Source organism: Brassica rapa, chromosome A01 (genome assembly GCF_000309985.2).
Source record: "Brassica rapa cultivar Chiifu-401-42 chromosome A01, CAAS_Brap_v3.01, whole genome shotgun sequence".
Classification (NCBI taxonomy): domain Eukaryota; kingdom Viridiplantae; phylum Streptophyta; class Magnoliopsida; order Brassicales; family Brassicaceae; genus Brassica; species Brassica rapa.
Window position 1 is genome coordinate 1,211,219 of NC_024795.2, and position 18,154 is coordinate 1,229,372.

The following is an 18,154-nucleotide window of genomic DNA, read 5'->3' on the forward strand; positions in this document are numbered from 1 at the left end:
TAAACACACGAGTAAACACACGTTGCCTGTAGTGGTTGATAGACCTTGAACCTATATTCGGTGGATTAACCACAAGCAGAGGTTTCATATATAAAAGTTTGAAACGTGCATGGGAGATTAAATGTACATGAATACAAGTTTGTAACATTCATTTGATGTTTTGTTTATCTTCTGAACAGAAACGTGAGGGTTTTGACTATGCTTGTGTGTGAGAGGTGTGCGACTCTAGATGGAACTTCGAAGCACTCCACGGCACTCAGAGAGCCACAAGTCCATGTGTTCTATTATATGTTGCCTCACTTTATTCACAGCATCTGGTGAACTGCAGTTCTTGGAATCACCTGAAAATAAGAAAAAAATTACAGAAAAAGTTGTCTTTACAGTTCAGGCATCTGAAAGAGTGAAATAATAATATATACCTTCAATGATCAATGGAGACTGAGGGCATCCTCGAAGATCACTTCCATGGCCACAGTTGTGACATGTGATGATGTAAGAAGGCACTGTGTCGTCGAGCACTAACTTGTTAATGCTACTTAACGTCACGGATTTGAACAAAGTAAATGGAGACTTACGGTCAGGAGATGAAGTCTGTTTGGATGCATGACGCCAAGGATCCTGTGACCCATTCGTGAAGACAATTTTAGTAGCTGCAAAATTAAAAACAGCAAGACCCAAATAAGCTGTCGGAATGTCCTAAAGAACAAGAAAGAGCATTCATCTCAGTGTTACATACCAGTAATACGATCACCTCCATAGTACAGGTTTGTTGCATCGACTTCAGGATAAACACCTTTACCAAACAGACTCTTGCATAGATCCAAATGATACCTTTGGAACAAATCACCAAGAAATGTAAACGGGATGATGAATTGAAACGCTACATAAGAGTTTGTGGCTGTGTTTACTCTGTGTTGACTTGATGAGAACGGATGCTATCGTTTGCAGGTGCCACTTGGAAGTAGGCCACTTCAGTGCAAACTTGGAACCACCACAGCCGATCTGCGCTCTCTGGGGTGATCGCAGTGTCTAGCAGATGTTTCCTGCTATATGTTTTAGCGCTTAACCCAAACACTCCGAAGCAATACTCTCTAACGTATTTAGCATATGCTTCCTGCACTCGCACATTCAAAATAATGTGTCACACACATCCAGAATATTAGAGGATCTGTAATCATTGAAAAGCGGAACTTACCACTAAATCACCACCGTTCTTCTTAGCTTCCACCATAGGAACACAAAGCTTATCTGGATTTCCATATTGGAACTACCAAATTTTAAAGAAAAAATATTTAAAAATTAGAAACAAAATGAGAATCATATAGATGAGCATGTATGTATATCATTACCGCCATGACTTGTGCATCCGCTACAAAGTATAAGAAATCACCATCAACATCAAGCTGCAAATTTACAGAAGCTTAATCAGATTGGAGACAGAGTTAAGTGAAGAGAGAAAAAACAAAAGCTAGACCTCGGTGGCGTTGAAGAGAGCTTTCACAGCTTTGTTGTTTACTTTAAGTCCTAGTTCCACGAGTTTATTAGTCTCCTGTAGTGCAGCTTTACATTCCGGTCCAGCTGACTCACCTATCTGCTCAACGAGTCACACAAAAAAAGAAACTTGATTCTTTAAACAACTAAACTCTATATGGAAAAGACACATGTCTTGTAAGGAAGGTTTTTCACCTGTTGATCAAATTCAGGAAACTCGTAGACAGCACGAACAACTGCAGAGCTAGCGAGGCTTCCACAAGTCAAATGAGGGAACTTAAGGCGGAACCAAGCGCTCAAAGCTCCAGAATAAGACGCCCCGAAGAAGAACCAAGGATTATCAACTTTGCCACTTCTATTCAGCTTAACATTCAAAGATTCCTGCATCCATTTGAAATTCTCAAAACACATGATCATTGAATAACAGAGACACCCTCTAGAGCACAAGACAACAAGAAGACTTGCCTGGTAATACCCACGGAAAGCAGCTAAATCGGAAAGGGCCTGTTTAGACGAAAGATACTTGAGATTCTCAGTGGCTAATGAGTTAAAAGGTGAGCTCTTTCCGTAGTAACGATGCTCTAGTGAAACAACACCTGCTTCAAACTTCTTTGCTAACACCTAAAGAAAATTTCAGAAACTATTAAATCAATCAAAGGAGTAGTCTTTACTGAAAAAAAAAACTCTTACACTTATATAATCATTTGGGATTCCGTTGCAAGGACCTTCGCCGCAGATCATCAGAAAGATAGGTCCGTCTGGAACTCGTAAATGGTCGAGATACTCATAGTATCTCTGTCTGAATCTGCGATGGTCCTGTAATGAAATGAAAAAAAAAAAAGCATAACTATTTATAGAACACACAGAATCTAAAAAAAGTCTCCCTCTAAACGGATTAGATTGATTACATATGGAGAGAAGTGGTCAAGGGTTTGATTGAACCAGAGCTCATCTCTCGTCAAGTACTTTCCGCTTTCGGACAAACCATGAGATATCCTCCGAGGTTGTACTAATCCATGAGACACGCTCAAGAAGTATGACAAGAGCATCAGAAAGCCTATCGCCGCCGTCGCCATTTCTCGCCGTGAAAAATTCGATCGCCGAAAGTTTGTTTAAAGCAAGTGGACGAAAATAAAAATAAAAATAATTAATTTTATATTTTCTGTATTTAATTTAGCTTGCAAGGACGACAATAATGATTAGAAAAATTGTTTCCGGAATCTGTGACAAAAAAAAACATTATTTTATACGCATGGATCATAGTGCGGACTTCAAATGGATTTCAAATGATTTTAAAGAAAAACAAATTTTATATATTCTTGTTGTTTGCAACTTTTCTTATTTTAAAGACTTGAACTTTACTCTCTCTTCAAAGAAACCACACTCATGGCGACACTTCTTCTCTCACCATCTTCAAGCTAGTGTTTCGTTCATTACAACCATGAGGAGAAGATCCATGTTCTTCCTTCTCCTTGTATTCCACGCGCTGTTACTCTCACGCGCCGATGATACTCAGTCCGAGATCGACGCACTCACTGCGTTTAAGCTCAACCTCCACGACCCACTCGGTGCGCTAACCTCATGGGATCCCTCAACCCCCTCGGCTCCATGCGACTGGCGCGGCGTCTTCTGCACCAACCGCCGCGTCACGGAGATCCGTCTCCCCCGCCTGCAGCTCTCCGGAAGAATCTCCGACCGTATCTCCGACCTCCGCATGCTTCGTAAGCTCTCTCTCCGGTCAAACTCCTTCAACGGAACCATCCCTCCTTCACTCGCGTACTGCACGCGCCTGCTCTCCGTCTTCCTCCAGTACAACTCCCTCACCGGAAAACTCCCCCCGGGGATGAAGAATCTCACCGAGCTAGAGGTCTTCAACGTCGCGGGAAACCGTCTCTCCGGGGAGATCTCAGGCCCTTTACCGTTAAGTCTCAAGTTCCTCGACGTCTCCTCAAACGTCTTCTCCGGTCAGATACCGAGTGGACTCGCAAACTTGACTCAGCTCCAGCTTCTCAACCTCTCGTATAATCAATTAAATGTAAGCCATCGATGGATTCATTTATATATTACTTAACTTTCTTTTTTGTAACCGATGTGGGATCTTTTATAACAGGGTGCGATCCCTGCGAGCCTAGGCAAGCTTCAGAGCCTTCAGTATCTATGGCTAGACTTTAACTTACTGCAAGGGACGTTACCTTCAGCTTTATCCAACTGCTCTTCCATCGTTCACCTGAGCGCGTCGGGGAACGCTATCGGCGGCGTGATTCCCGCCGCGTTCGGCGCTCTTCCCAACCTCGAAGTCATCGCTCTCGACAACAACAATCTCACCGGTACGGTACCGTTCTCTCTCTTCTGCAACACGTCGCTAACGATCGTTCGGTTGGGATCCAACGCCTTCTCCGACGTCGTGAGGCCGGAGACGGTTAACTGTCGTAGCACCGGTTTACAAGTCTTGGATCTCAGTGAGAATCGAATCTCCGGCCGTTTCCCGATGTGGTTGACGAGCATCGTCTCCTTAACGAATCTTGATGTTTCCGGAAATGTATTTTCCGGCGAGATTCCGGCGGAGATCGGTGGCTTGAAGTTGTTGGAAGAGCTCAAGTTGGCTAATAACTCTCTTACGGGCGAGATCCCGGTTGAGATTAAGCAATGCGGTTCGTTAGGGGTGCTAGATTTGGAAGGAAACCGGTTAACCGGTTTAGTTCCGGAGTTTCTAGGCTACATGAAGGCGTTAAAAGTCTTGTCTCTAGGGAGAAACAGCTTCTCAGGCTACGTTCCTTTGTCTATGGTGAACTTACAGCAGCTTGACCGGTTAAACTTGGGTGAAAACGATTTGAACGGGAGCTTTCCGGTTGAGCTGATGGCGTTAACGAACTTATCTGAGCTGGATTTGAGCGGGAACCGGTTTACCGGGGAGGTTCCGGTTAGTATCAGCAACTTGAGTAACCTCAGTTTTTTAAACTTGAGTGGGAATGAGTTCTCTGGTGAGATACCGGCTAGCGTGGGGAACCTGTTTAAGCTAACGTCTCTTGATTTAAGCAAACAGAACATGTCCGGTGAAGTTCCGGTTGAGCTTTCCGGTTTACCCAACTTGCAAGTGATTGCGTTGCAGGAGAATAACTTCTACGGTGTTGTCCCTGAAGGGTTTAGCAGCTTGGTGAGTTTACGGTATGTGAATTTGAGCTCTAACTCGTTCTCCGGTGAGATACCGCAGACTTTCGGGTTTCTTCGGGTGCTGGGGTCTCTGTCGCTGTCGGATAATCATATCTCCGGGTCTATACCGCCTGAAGTTGGAAACTGCTCTGCTCTTGAGGTTCTTGAGTTGAGATCAAACCGGTTAACGGGGAATATTCCGGTTGATCTCTCGAGACTTTCTCGTTTGAAAGTGCTGGACTTGGGTCGGAACAACTTGTCAGGTGAGATCCCACCGATGAGCTCGTCTCTCGAGTCGCTGTCGCTTGACCACAATCATCTGTCGGGAGTCATACCTGAGTCTTTCTCTCGGCTATCAAACTTGTCGAGGCTTGATCTCTCGGTTAACAACTTAACCGGGGAGATTCCATCTACCTTATCCCTCATAGCAACCAACTTGGTGTACTTTAATGTCTCGAGCAACAATCTCAAGGGAGAGATTCCACCTTCTTTCACCAACCCCTCAGACTTCTCAGGCAACTCGGAGCTATGCGGCAAGCCGCTAAACCGAAAATGTGAAGGCAGCACGGCGGAGGAGAGGAAGAAGAGGAGGAAAATGATTCTGATGATAGTCATGGCTGCGATAGGCGCTTGCCTTCTAACGCTCTTCTGCTGCTTCTACATCTACACTCTCTTGCGATGGAGAAAGAAGCTGAAACAACAGTCCGCAACGGGGGAGAAGAAACGGAGTCCCGGTAGAACAAGCGCGGGGAGCAGAGTACGCAGCAGCACGAGCCGGTCGAGCACGGAGAACGGAGAGCCGAAGCTAGTGATGTTCAACAACAAGATCACTCTAGCGGAAACAATAGAAGCGACACGACAGTTCGATGAAGAGAACGTTCTCAGCAGAACCAAATACGGTTTGCTGTTCAAAGCTAATTACAACGATGGTATGGTTCTTTCGATACGCCGCTTACCTAATGGATCTCTCTTGAACGAGAACTTGTTCAAGAAAGAAGCTGAGGTTCTCGGGAAAGTGAAGCACAGGAACATCACTGTCCTTAGAGGATACTACGCCGGTCCACCGGATTTGAGGCTCTTGGTGTATGACTACATGCCTAATGGAAACTTGTCTACTCTCCTCCAAGAAGCTTCTCACCAAGATGGTCATGTCCTGAACTGGCCAATGCGTCACCTCATTGCTCTTGGGATCGCTCGTGGTCTCGGTTTCCTCCATCAATCCAACATGGTAACAACATCTAACGTTTGTTAAGCTTTGAATAAAAAATACATCTTACTAATATCATAATTTTTTAGAAATTATCCACAATTTATTTACTTTTACGCCTAAAACTTAAAGCATAATTAGGATTTGTACTTGAATTTTAGTAATTTTTAACATTTCATTTAAATTTAAAAAAATATTAATATTCTTTATTTAGATGAACATAGTTTGAGTATTAAAATGACCACAAATTTAATTTATAAGCAAAAAAATTAGTTTAGATGGTGAGGTATTTTTCATCTAAATAAACTGGATAGAAAAAAAAATTTTGAGTAGTAAAAGTCTTAGAGAAATTTAGTTGGCTTATTTTTATGGAATTTTTCTTTATTTATCTCTATACCTTAAGTATTTTCTTATGTATGTTTATGTTACATCAAATAGGTTCATGGTGATATAAAGCCACAGAATGTGCTCTTCGACGCTGACTTCGAAGCCCATTTATCCGACTTCGGGCTTGACCGTCTCACTGTTCGATCCCCGTCAAGAACAGCGGTCACATCAGCCACCATAGGGACGTTAGGCTACGTTTCTCCAGAAGCTACATTGTCAGGAGAGATCACAAGAGAGTCCGACATCTACAGCTTCGGCATTGTCCTACTCGAAATCTTAACCGGGAAGAGACCGGTAATGTTCACACAAGACGAGGATATAGTGAAATGGGTGAAGAAACAGCTTCAGAGGGGTCAAGTCACAGAGCTGCTAGAGCCAGGTCTGCTCGAGCTAGACCCGGAATCGTCTGAATGGGAAGAGTTTTTGTTAGGTATCAAAGTCGGACTGCTTTGTACGGCCACGGATCCTCTTGACCGACCAACAATGTCTGATATTGTGTTCATGTTGGAAGGCTGTCGTGTTGGTCCTGACGTTACTTCCTCCGCCGATCAACCCTCACCGGCCTAACCGCTTTTTATTTTATTTTCTTTCCTGATTTAAATTCTTAGTAAGAAAAACAACAAGAACTATTAATATTTTAAAAATTCAGCATTATTATTACATTATTTGTCGGTCTTTGGACCTTCTTTAATGTCTTTGTTGGAGATTACGAAGTCTTTGTTTGTTGTTTTCGGTTGCATGGCCCAGTAGAGATTTTGAATATATCGCTTTTGTGTTTAGTCAACGTAATTACAGCACCCGGGTTTTAAGCATGTGGGACCCTCTTCAGCCGAAGTTATGTTTTCGCGCCAAAGAGTGTTTGGTTTGGTTTGGGTGATTAATGATTATTACGAACAAAAATGGAAAATAAAAACATCATTTAACCAATAATTATAGTGTTTAGGGAAAACAAATCATTAATGCGCGGCTGATTTTAAAATTTTGGTTTAAACAAAGCTATAATACTCGATTTGTGGGGTGATAAGATTGAGAAATGAGAAGGAGACAAGAGAGCAGGAAGATTGGTGGGAGTGGGGCCTGCTCTTTGTCACGTGCCAATAGTTTGCAGATACTGAATATGACCGTTGAGCCACTGATGCCGTCACGTGCTTACAGTTTCGTACACCCTGGCATTATTTGACTCTGTTACGGTCAGTCTTGCACGTGGAAAGTCTACTGTCGAAGTTCATGTGGACCTTTGTTTCAGCTAAAACAGAACCTAAAAGGCTCTCTTAATTTTCAAAATTCAGTTACACGTTCTTTGAGTTGGATTCGTATGTACAATATACCACCCAATCGTTTGAAGTAATTACCTGACAAGTGACAATACTTGAAATATACTGTCATATATGATTCTTTTTCAAAATTTCTTATAGTAATATAAACCAAAGAAATTTGTTTTACAATAAAATTCGTTTTGATGATTTAAACTGGGTCAAAGAAGTCCACCATTAATCCACTATGATTTTCGATGGGCTTTGCTCTGCATGGTTCCTACAAAACAAAAGGCTCTTCTAAAATTTGAAACCACAAATCACTGACGAGCGAGCCCTATTGCGTTGTTATAGGACTAATGGACCCAAAGCTGGGTCGAATCTCAGGTCTTTCATTCGAAAATATAGGGGGCATTACATTTTGTAGTCACATATTGTCGTGTGTATAACTAATGAGGCTCTGTAGACTTGATGGAAAATGCAAAAAGTTTAAAACAGTATTCACACACACGTTTCTTTTTCAGCCAATGATTTTTTTCCTTCACCAACGTATTTTATTTTTTTGAAACTGTTCACCAACGTATATTTCCTTGCTATAGTTTGAAACCTACTGTATTTTTATTAAGAAAATAATTATCACGTACGTGCGTTATCCGCAATTACCAGTAATTATACACATTTCCTTGCTTCATGATCAGTATTCAGTAGTAAATTTTAAGTCCATCGCACGAATCTATTAACGATTGGTGTATTTTTCCACTAAGAACTTAATTATTTGCAGAACGACATGATAATATTTTTTTAATAATACCTTTTATTATATTTTCCATCAATTATAAAAATCTATTTTAAGATACTAACAAAGTTTTTTTTGGTGTAATACTAACAAAGTTAATGAACCAATCACCCATCCTCAAGAAGCCTCTCTAAAATGTCAAATGGTAAAGTTTGAATTTATCCTTTTTTAAACGTCAGTCTAAATTTATCTATGATATAACTTTTGTAAACTCTTTCAATAATTTTTTTATTTTGAAAGAAATTGTTTTTTCGTGTGTTAGTTTTTGTAAAAATGTATAGGTTTTATTTAATTAAGGGGTGTGTTGGTTGTCTAGTTGTTCAGATCCTAGAAACATGTTAAAAGATCGTTTCTTTTCTTTGGTTCGACTCTAACAATCTAGCTCTTGCTGATTTATGACCAATCAGGCAATCATATATATATGGTCACTGACTTCTACGCCACAAAGTTTCAGAAAACATTACACCGATTTTCCAAGGGTTTCACATATTTGTATTCTATTCATAAGAGACGTTTTACTCCAATGAAAGGAATAATAGCGGAAATAAGAAATGAAATGACCTATTTCTTCTTATTTTTTCATAAAGTTGGGAAATGGTGAATAGCTAAACAATACCAATAATAACCTGTACTTTTAAGTTTTAAGCTCACATGATTTGGAATCAGTGTACATTTGATTATATTAGTCGTCCTTTATTTAATCATCCTAATGTCAAAACCCATCTGGTTCAAATGGCTTGCAAAGAACATTAGTGTTTGCTGTTGTCAAATCCATCAATGACATTTTAGCTTTTACTATATTCTCATCTATTATTATTACTAACATTCATACAATTACAGCACATTCTTATCATATATAATGATCAATAATATTCTCTTTTTCTTCACGTTTTCAAAATGTAGTATATTATTGGGTACTTCCAGTCGTATAAGCATATCATGCAACTAGCGTCAGTCGTAGTTGATCATCAGTGCTATACTTGCATCAGAATTAATAAAATCTATAAAATGGCAAAAGAAACATACCAGTCTTATGGGAAAGTTTGTTGTTGTTAAGGTACGATTTAATTTAAGGAGAAAATCATGCGTTTATTTTAAAACAATAAGCCGAACCGTAATTAATACATTTCTTCATTAACTAAACCAATAAGACAAACTCTTTCATGCTTGCATGAAGGAGATGCGTTCATTTTCAGACATTTTTAATTTTATCGTTTATATATAATATATATTTATATATATATATCTATATAGTGGGATAAAATCATATATTTGAATTTGTTAAGGAATTTCAACAAGTTGTAAAAATATAAAATGAGAAATGTAGCAAAGAAGCTTGTGGATTACACTTCTAGAATAACATAATGAAAGTACTATACATAGATATATATTATGCGTCCCCGTATTGTGTATAACGCATTATGTCAGTGGGAGGAGGCAAAAGGTAATGAGTGAGTCTCAAGATTGTTGTGTGATTAGAAAGAGCTATTTACAAGTTCAAAAATCACATGTGACTTATACAAAATCATTAGTTCTTTGATCACATATACGTGAACAAATTGTTACCGCTTGGCGATCTCTGTATGTCTATGCTCAGCCCGGTATTTCATTGAAAATGATTTCTTAGTACACGACATTTTAAAATGATTTCTTAGCAGACGACAAAAAGAAGAAGATCCCGATTTCTAATATTTCTCCAAAACCAAATACATTTATCACATAATAGAGTATTGAAAACCTAACTGTACTTAGATATACAGATAGAAATTCACTTCTCTATATCCTTTGTTCTAAGTATGCAACACCATTTAAATTTCTAAACACAAATCTTGTTTTCAATTTTTTTCTTTATGTTTTTCATTTTTCATAATAGCACTCAAAAACCTGCTAATGAGTGCATATTTATACTAATTAATATCCATATAATCAAGTAGCTTTTGTTAGATATTAAATAAATGACTGGTGATTATCAAATATATATAGAGATAAGTTCAAAATTGTTTTATATTTCCTAGATAAGTTAAAATTTGGTTTATGGTTTACTAGTTCCTATTAATTAGTTCGATAGTGACTGTGATCATGTCGATCTTAAACTATCAACTAAGATATACAAAGTTTATTTTCTGAACATTAATATAAACTCTTTTTTTTTACGACACATTAATATAGTAAACTTAAACTTACTTTTCGGCACTCACGAGTTCACAATTTAAACTGTTTATTTTTCTTCTCAAATTCAGCACTAGATAATTTTTTATCATTATAGTTATCTCATGCTAAGTGCAAGTGACTGATCTCTGGGACGGCAGTTTAGAATATTGACTTGTTTGATTAAGCTTATAATATGTAGTTAGTTATCCTGTTTTCAGTGATAACTATCCAAAAAAGTGATAACTATCCAAAGGTAAAATTTGTCGACATACCAAATATAAAAACAACAAAGGTACACATATTCAAGTTCTAAATCCATAAATATGTATTGAATTTTTTTTTGTCAATTATATGTATTGAATTAAAGTTGATGACTCTACAAAATGGATATATATGATCCTATAAAACGCATAAACACGCACAATGATTTATTCTCAAATGATCTTTAAAAGCATCTGGACAAAATTTTATTGTTACAACTTCCAACTCACAAGGGTGTAGATGATCTTAAGTGTGTCCCACTAGAACCTTCTCTTTTACCGGTCACGCCAACCTCTCTCTCTCTCTCTCTCTCTCTCTCTCTCTCTCTCTCTCTCTCTCTCTCTCTCTCTCTCTCTCTCTCTCTCTCTCTCTCTCTCTCTCTCTCTCTCTCTCTCTCTCAGAAATAAAATTTCTAGTATAATGTTTAGTTCTTAACACATTTACTTGGCGAAGAAAACTTGATTCTGATCATAAGAATGTCTGGATCTACCGGTTTCTCGGTCAACATTTAAACAGTTCAAACTAGCTACTACTGCAATCCTATTCGTCCATTCTGTGTTTTGTGGCCTTGAACCTGGAATCACTTTGGATCCGAAGCAAACGGAGTCGAATGAGTAGATGATTCGGAAGAAACGGGGTCAAATGAGTTCCACTATATATATTCTATACAAACTTATGAAATGGTGTTACAAAAACAAAAAAAAATAAAAACTTATGAACATTTTAGTATTATATACGCTCTGATTAAATATACTATAATGTTCTTTTTCAATAAATCCAGTAGTATCTCTCTATGTATATCAGTATATGTGTGTATGTTTCTAACAAGAGAGGGGAAAGTTTTTTAAGCTGTCGTAAGTAGTTTATTCACCGGCCAAAAAACTCAGAGAAATGTCGATGGGACCCACTAAAGAATGATTAGTTCCGCCGCTTGATTAGTGACCGTCGGCCGACCCACCACCGTCCTACGTGGACATTTTTTTTCTTACACTTGCAAAGTACTACTGGATTTTTTTTTACCGTATCCGACTAGCCGCCGACATTAATAAGACAAAGAGAAAGTATCACCTTAATCTCACCTTTAAGAAAAATATCAAAAGGTTTAAAAATTCGTCTAATTTTCATCTTCAGAGTAATATTAAAATGCATATTCTTCTCGTAGTTTATTTTGAGAGTTATTAAAAATTAATCATGTGTTTCATACCAAATCTAATATTTAATTTAGTTAGGCAGCATTTGATACATAGCTAGAATGTTTTTTTTTGTTCAAAAGCTAGAATGTTTGTTAAAAACAAAAAGTACATAAGTTATTATATACACAATTTTTTTTATCAAATAAAGACATTTATTTTTCCTAAGAGCATCTCTAATCCATAGCTATTTCTACCTCTATAATAGCATTTAGAAGTGAAATTGCTCTAACCCACCTTTATTTCTTCCTCTATAATAGAGATCTCTATTTTTTCCTCTATTTCTTCCTCTACAATAGAGATACATTGGAGCATATCACATCTCTATTATAGAGTTCCTCTATTTTAGAGGTGAAAATAGCAAAATACATTAGAGATGGTCTAATGTAACAGCGGAAGAGAATAACAGGATAATTCCACAACTCCCTTTAAAAGCGATTAGCATGCGTTTCGATTTAAGAATTATTTATTTATTTTTCTAAAAGCATGCGTCAACCTTAAAAAGAGGAAAAATGTGCAGAGGAAACAAGCAAAACATTCTTCAATCCAAATATGAATTTGACACGTGCATGGAACTCGACTGAAGGACATGTTTGTCAACGTTAGAGTTTATAGGTTTAGAGGCTGAATGAATATTATTAGAGAGAGGGATTACAAGATATATAGTCAGCTATACAAGGGTTTCTAGTTACAACAGAATGACACAAGTATCCTTTCCATATATGCTCTACACGCCCCCTCAAGATGGAGGGAGTGGTCGGACTCCAATCTTGCGTACAAGATCAAGGAAGTGAGGTCGTGGCAGCGGCTTGGTTAATGCATCGGCCAGCTGATCTTTGGTAGAAACATGTGTTACCCGAAGCGCTCCTGACTGCACATTCTCGCGAACAAAATGAAAATCAAGAGCGAGATGTTTCATCCGTGAGTGAAATACGGGATTGGCGCTGAGGTATGTGGCGCCAACATTGTCGCAATAGACTACCGGTGTGGAGCGAAGTGAGACGCCGAGTTCAGTGAGGAGAGAGCAGACCCATCTGATTTCGGAGGCTGTGTTAGCAACCGACCTGTATTCAGCTTCTGTCGAGGAACGAGCAACTCCCGATTGCTTTTTAGAGGTCCATGCGATGGGTGTGGAACCCAAGTATAGGATGTAGGCGTTGGTGGAGATGAAGTCATCAGTGTCTCCAGCCCAATCAGCATCAGAGAATGCGTGGAGCATCAGAGGTGAGTTTTTACGCAGGAGGATCCCATGTGAGATTGTGCCTGCCAAATATCGGAGAATCCTCTTGAGAGCTTGCCAATGAACATCCGTAGGTCTGTGCATAAACTGAGATAACCGGTTGACACAATAAGCGATGTCTGGTCGTGTAAATGCAAGATATTGAAGACTACCCAGCACCATCCGATACTCACGAGGATCATCAACAGGAACCCCAGATTTCAGAGTAAGTTTCGGAGAAGTAGCCATAGGTGTGCCGACGGGTTTGGCATTGAGCATGTTGGTTTTGCTGAGAAGATCGATAATGTATTTGCGCTGCATGAGGTGAAGCCCTTGCGATGTTCTTGTAGCCTCCACGCCCAGAAAATATGTCAACTCCGCAGGCTCTTTCAAGGAGAACCGAGAGGCCAAGACCGCGATGAAGGCATTTAGTAAGTTGGGACTGCTGCCTGTCACAATAATATCATCAACATAGACAAGAACATAAACAATGTGAGGTCCTCGAATATAGATGAAAACTGATGTATCTGCAAGTGAATTATGACATCCCATGTCGGTGAGGAAGCCTTTCAGTTCACGATACCAGGCGCGGGGAGCCTGTTTGAGGCCATAGAGAGCCTTCTTCAGGCGGCAAACGTGATGAGGTTTGTCAGGGTCAACAAAACCTGGTGGTTGCGTGACATAGACTTCATCCGTGAGAGTTCCGTGTAGGAACGCATTGTTGACGTCCAGTTGCTGTATGCTCCACGAGTTCGTAACTGCAAGTTGTAAGATAAGGCGAATGGTGAGCGACTTAACCACCGGACTGAACGTTTCTGCATAATCAACTCCGTACTCCTGCTTGAAACCACGAGCTACCCAGCGCGACTTGTACTTCCGAAGTGAACCATCTGGATTGTGCTTCAACGTATGTATCCATTTGGTTGTAATCACATGTTGATTTGGTTGTGGGGGAACCAATTCAAACGTGTGATTCCGGATTTGAGCATTGTACTCTTCTCCCATAGAACCTCTCCAGTTCGAGTCTTTCATGGCTTGCGTGACTGTCGTGGGAATGGTTGGTTGGGATTCGGGTTTGATGGTAAGAAGGGAAAGCTTGTTTTTGGGTTTGGTTATTTGGTTCTTGGCTCGGGTCCTCATGGGATGAGTGTTGGAGGTTGATGAGGTTGCAGGAACTGGCGGGTTGGATTGTGATGGAGGAATAGGTTCAGGGTTTGTGGTGACTGGCGGGTTGGATTGTAATGGAGGAACAGGTTCGGGGTTTGGGGGTTGAGGTATAGGACCTATTTCTGCTTGTACCTGCACAACACCAACAACAGAGTCAGTTGAATTAGTTCCTGCAATATTGTCGCCATGCGACTGAGACAACACTGGTGGGTGTTGCTCCGGGTGATGAGGATCCTGGCCCGGGGGTGGAGGAGATGGAGTCTGTACGAGTGGTGTCCGTGAGAATGGAACTCGAGTAGGAGGAATGAAAGCAGATGATGTCGCTTCCTCTGGAGTACTTTGTTGAGACGCAAAGGTAAGAAAAGGAAACTGCGACTCAACAAACTGAACATGCCTCGACGTATATATGCGACCCGTGGGAACATGTAAGCACAGATACGCACTTTGCGTCAAAGAGTACCCCAGAAATATGCATGGTAGAGATCGACTTTCAAGCTTGTGTTTGGTATAAGGTCTCAACCAAGGATAGCATAGCGACCCAAAGACACGCAACTTGTTATAGTTAGGAGGCGTCTGGAAGAGCTTGAGGTAAGGTGAAACATTCCCGATGACCGGAGACGGAAGACGGTTAATCAAGTACACAGCTGTGGCAAAGGCATACGTCCAATATGACGTGGGCATTGACGCTTGATGCAGGAGAGCAAGGCCAGTTTCGACAACATGTCGATGTTTGCGCTCAGCTACTCCATTATGTTCCGGTGTATGAGGAGGAGACGTCAAGTGTGTAATGCCATGAACAGAAAGAAAGTTTCGCAAGGCAATGAACTCTCCGCCGTTGTCAGAGTACAAGTTTTGTATCTTAGTTCCAAAGCGATTCTCGACCAGAGGCTTGAAGCGAGTAAAGACATCTTGAACTTGGGATTTTTGTTTTAATGGGTAGAGCCACGTATATCTGGTGTAATGATCCACAAATACAAGATAGTACTTAAACTGATCAACCGAGAGAACCGGAGAAGACCAGACATCAGTATATATGTATTGCAAAGGCTTTTTAGAAGTGATTGTGTTTGAGTGAAAAGGAAGTTTATGGCTTTTATTAATAAGACAATGAGAACAATGGTTTTCTTTTTCTGAAGTAGACAAAAGAGGTAACGAGAACTGAGAAACAAGAGATTGCAAAACAGAAAGAGATGGGTGTCCCAAACGGGAATGCCACGAAGCTAGAGAAGTTTTTGGTGTAGGCGATGCAAAGAGAGAAATGGTGTTTTGAGGTGAGACTGGCCACTCGTACAACTCATCTTTAGTTTTCCCTTGGAGTAATCGGACCCCCGTGCTGAGATCCTTCACCTGAAAATGGGCAGGAAAGAATTCAACCGAAACGTTATTAGTGTTGCACAAGCGATAAACAGAAATAAGATTTTTATGGAGATTAGGAACGTAAAGGACATCATTCAAGTTAAAATTGCGAGAGTTTGTGGTAAGAGAGGTGGAACCAGTGTGGGAGATCGGAAGTCCAGAACCATCGGCAATGGTTACTTCCTCTCCTCCGGCGTAGGGCTGGTGCAGGGCCAGGTTGTTGAGATCGGTCGTGAGATGATGCGTCGCCCCACTATCGAGGATCCAGTTTCCCGGATTGTAGGAAGACGCACTAACCATGTTAGCTCGCGGCTGCCACGAGGTGGGAGACGGAGAGAACGCACGCTGATTGTTGTTGGATGAGGTCAACGAGGTCTGGAGCTGAGGACAACGACGCGCACTGTGGCCCTGTATGCTGCAGATTTGGCAACGACCTTGATAGCCACGAGATTGCTGGTCATTGCGGTTCTGTTGATTGCCGCGGGAAGAGAACTGCTGCTGCTGCCAAGTAGGTTGATTGCGACTGGTGTTGCGGTACTGGCTAGAGGAGTTGTTGCGCTGACTGTTGTTGTTGAAGTTTCTCGCATTGACCGCATTCGCCGTGATAGGAATGATCGCAGCAGTGGAGGGCTTCGACTGTAGCTTGGTCTCATGATTGAGTAGCTTCTCGTGAACCTCCGTGATCGAGGGAGGATGATCGCGGCCTTCAATCTGATCAACGATCTGTTTGTATTCCTCCGGCAGGCCCTCCAGTATGTATTCAATCTGATCTTCAATGTCATATGGTTTCCCAAGGAGAGCCAACTGATCAAATCGAGTGGTAAACCCCTGAACGTAGGCATCGATAGTCATCGTGCCTTTGGACCAGTTTTTGACTTGCTGCCGAAGTTGTTGGATATGACCTCGACTCGGTTTTGCATACGTGCTGGACAAGATACTCCAGATCTGGGCCGAAGATGTTGCAGTGGAGAGGATGGGTTGAATGTTGACAGTGATCGCACCTAGCAGAGAGCTATAGATCAACCTGTCCTGTCGCTTCCATATAAGGTAAGCAGGGTTGACGGAGATGGTATCGTCAACGGTGATGGTTGCAGCGGGCTCGAGCGTGGAACCATCGAGATAGCCGGAGAGAGCGTAGCCATCTAGCAAGGCGTGAACCTGGCGACTCCACATAAGAAAGTTGGAGGCCGTAAGCTTGGTCACGTTGTTCATGTTGACATTGAGAAGGGTTGGTTCGTCAGAGACGGGAACGGTTTCATGCGATGAGGGAGAAGCCGCCATTGTTGAGGAGAAAGAAAAAGCTCGAGAAAGAAAGAAATATTGTGGCGGCTTTTGTTTTTAAAGATCTAAGCTCTGATACCATATAGGTTTAGAGGCTGAATGAATATTATTAGAGAGAGGGATTACAAGATATATAGTCAGCTATACAAGGGTTTCTAGTTACAACAGAATGACACAAGTATCCTTTCCATATATGCTCTACAGAGTTCGTTAAGAAAAAGATCAAAGGTCATAAGAACTTAAAGCACTGATCAATTTCTGGCAAACCAATCAAAGTGTGGTAAATCAAATCATAATTATCCTCTCCTACATTCTGTAACTTTCAATCATAATCAACTCTTACGGGAGAAGAACTTAAAGCTCTGCTTTGTTTTTAACCTTTTTTTGCCAAAGTGGAGTTTCTCTTAGATTTAATTTGTAAATCTGACTTTTTCATTAATATGAATATTAACAGTTTAGCAAAAAAAAATCAACTCTTATATAACCATTTGGTGTTGGGCCACGTATTTTAAGCCTATAACTTTTTAAAAACAAAAAATAAATATTTAATTTTCCTTTGATATAAAATATTACTTTAATCCTTTAGAGCACCCCTATAATGGGGGAGTTCACACAGAAATCAAGAAAAAAATAAAATAAAATAATTCAATCACATGAACCGTTCTCTCCTAAAACTCTCTCGGCTGAACTCTTCTCTCCTAAAGTTCATCACTGTAGCGCGGGCTCCACGTATCGTGGCGGTCCGCGATTGGTTTAGTTTTTTTTTTTTTTAAATAAAAAAAAAAAGAAAAAAATTTAATAATAAAAAATTAAAAAGATGAACCCCAAGAGAGGGTTCATTGATGTGGGTGCTCTTAGTTTACATACTAAATACAAAAAAACTATTATACCACTACTTCTTTCTTCTAGAAATATATAATGTATTTTATAAAATGAACGACATGTACGAGTGATTGAGTAATTACCATCGCTCTAAATAACAAGAGCTGTTAGCAAAGTTTTCAACGTTATTTCTGTGATGTTCATGGTATTTATCTATGTTTTTCGAATAATTTTGTGATATTTAATTTTCATTTTCAAAGAATGCCTCAAACCTAGTTAACAGAAAAGAATGTATTAATTAATTTAGAAATTAAATATATTCCTTTGTTTATTCATGAATTCCTCTTTACTGATCATTTATCAACTTCCTAATATCAATAAAACAAGATGTTAAGAAAATAATATATTTTGTTAATTAATACT

At 40.0% G+C, this 18,154-nt stretch overlaps 2 protein-coding genes across 2 annotated transcripts; one reads left to right on the top strand and one right to left on the bottom strand.

Moving 5' to 3' along the window:
• Positions 1-32: 32 nt before the first annotated feature.
• On the bottom strand, positions 33-2,728 carry LOC103869796 (probable serine protease EDA2). Its single transcript, XM_009147893.3, has 12 exons — positions 2,400-2,728; positions 2,182-2,307; positions 1,957-2,112; positions 1,687-1,872; positions 1,475-1,591; positions 1,350-1,403; positions 1,196-1,267; positions 909-1,114; positions 737-831; positions 576-650; positions 420-503; positions 33-341 (listed from the first exon to the last, which is right to left on the bottom strand). The coding sequence occupies exons 1-12, from the start codon at positions 2,565-2,567 to the stop codon at positions 226-228; spliced, it is 1,455 nt and encodes a 484-aa protein (XP_009146141.1). The 5' UTR covers positions 2,568-2,728; the 3' UTR covers positions 33-225.
• On the top strand, positions 2,626-6,967 carry LOC103869882 (probable LRR receptor-like serine/threonine-protein kinase At4g36180). The gene is made up of 3 exons (XM_009147990.3): positions 2,626-3,526; positions 3,602-5,869; positions 6,287-6,967. The coding sequence occupies exons 1-3, from the start codon at positions 2,687-2,689 to the stop codon at positions 6,800-6,802; spliced, it is 3,624 nt and encodes a 1,207-aa protein (XP_009146238.2). The 5' UTR covers positions 2,626-2,686; the 3' UTR covers positions 6,803-6,967.
• The last annotated feature ends 11,187 nt before the right edge of the window (positions 6,968-18,154 follow it).

What these genes read in the sequence shown, in the direction of transcription:
- LOC103869796 (XM_009147893.3), bottom strand. Translation starts at nt 2,567, where the DNA reads ATGGCGACGGCGGCGATAGGCTTTCTGATGCTCTTGTCATACTTCTTG. An exon ending in CTCTCTTCAACGCCACCGAG is followed by an intron (nt 1,404 to 1,474) that starts GTCTAGCTTTTG and finishes GTAAATTTGCAG; the next exon opens with CTTGATGTTGATGGTGATTT. An exon ending in TGGAGGTGATCGTATTACTG is followed by an intron (nt 651 to 736) that starts GTATGTAACACT and finishes TTAATTTTGCAG; the next exon opens with CTACTAAAATTGTCTTCACG.
- LOC103869882 (XM_009147990.3), top strand. Translation starts at nt 2,687, where the DNA reads ATGATTAGAAAAATTGTTTCCGGAATCTGTGACAAAAAAAAACATTAT. An exon ending in TCTCGTATAATCAATTAAAT is followed by an intron (nt 3,527 to 3,601) that starts GTAAGCCATCGA and finishes CTTTTATAACAG; the next exon opens with GGTGCGATCCCTGCGAGCCT. An exon ending in TCCTCCATCAATCCAACATG is followed by an intron (nt 5,870 to 6,286) that starts GTAACAACATCT and finishes TACATCAAATAG; the next exon opens with GTTCATGGTGATATAAAGCC.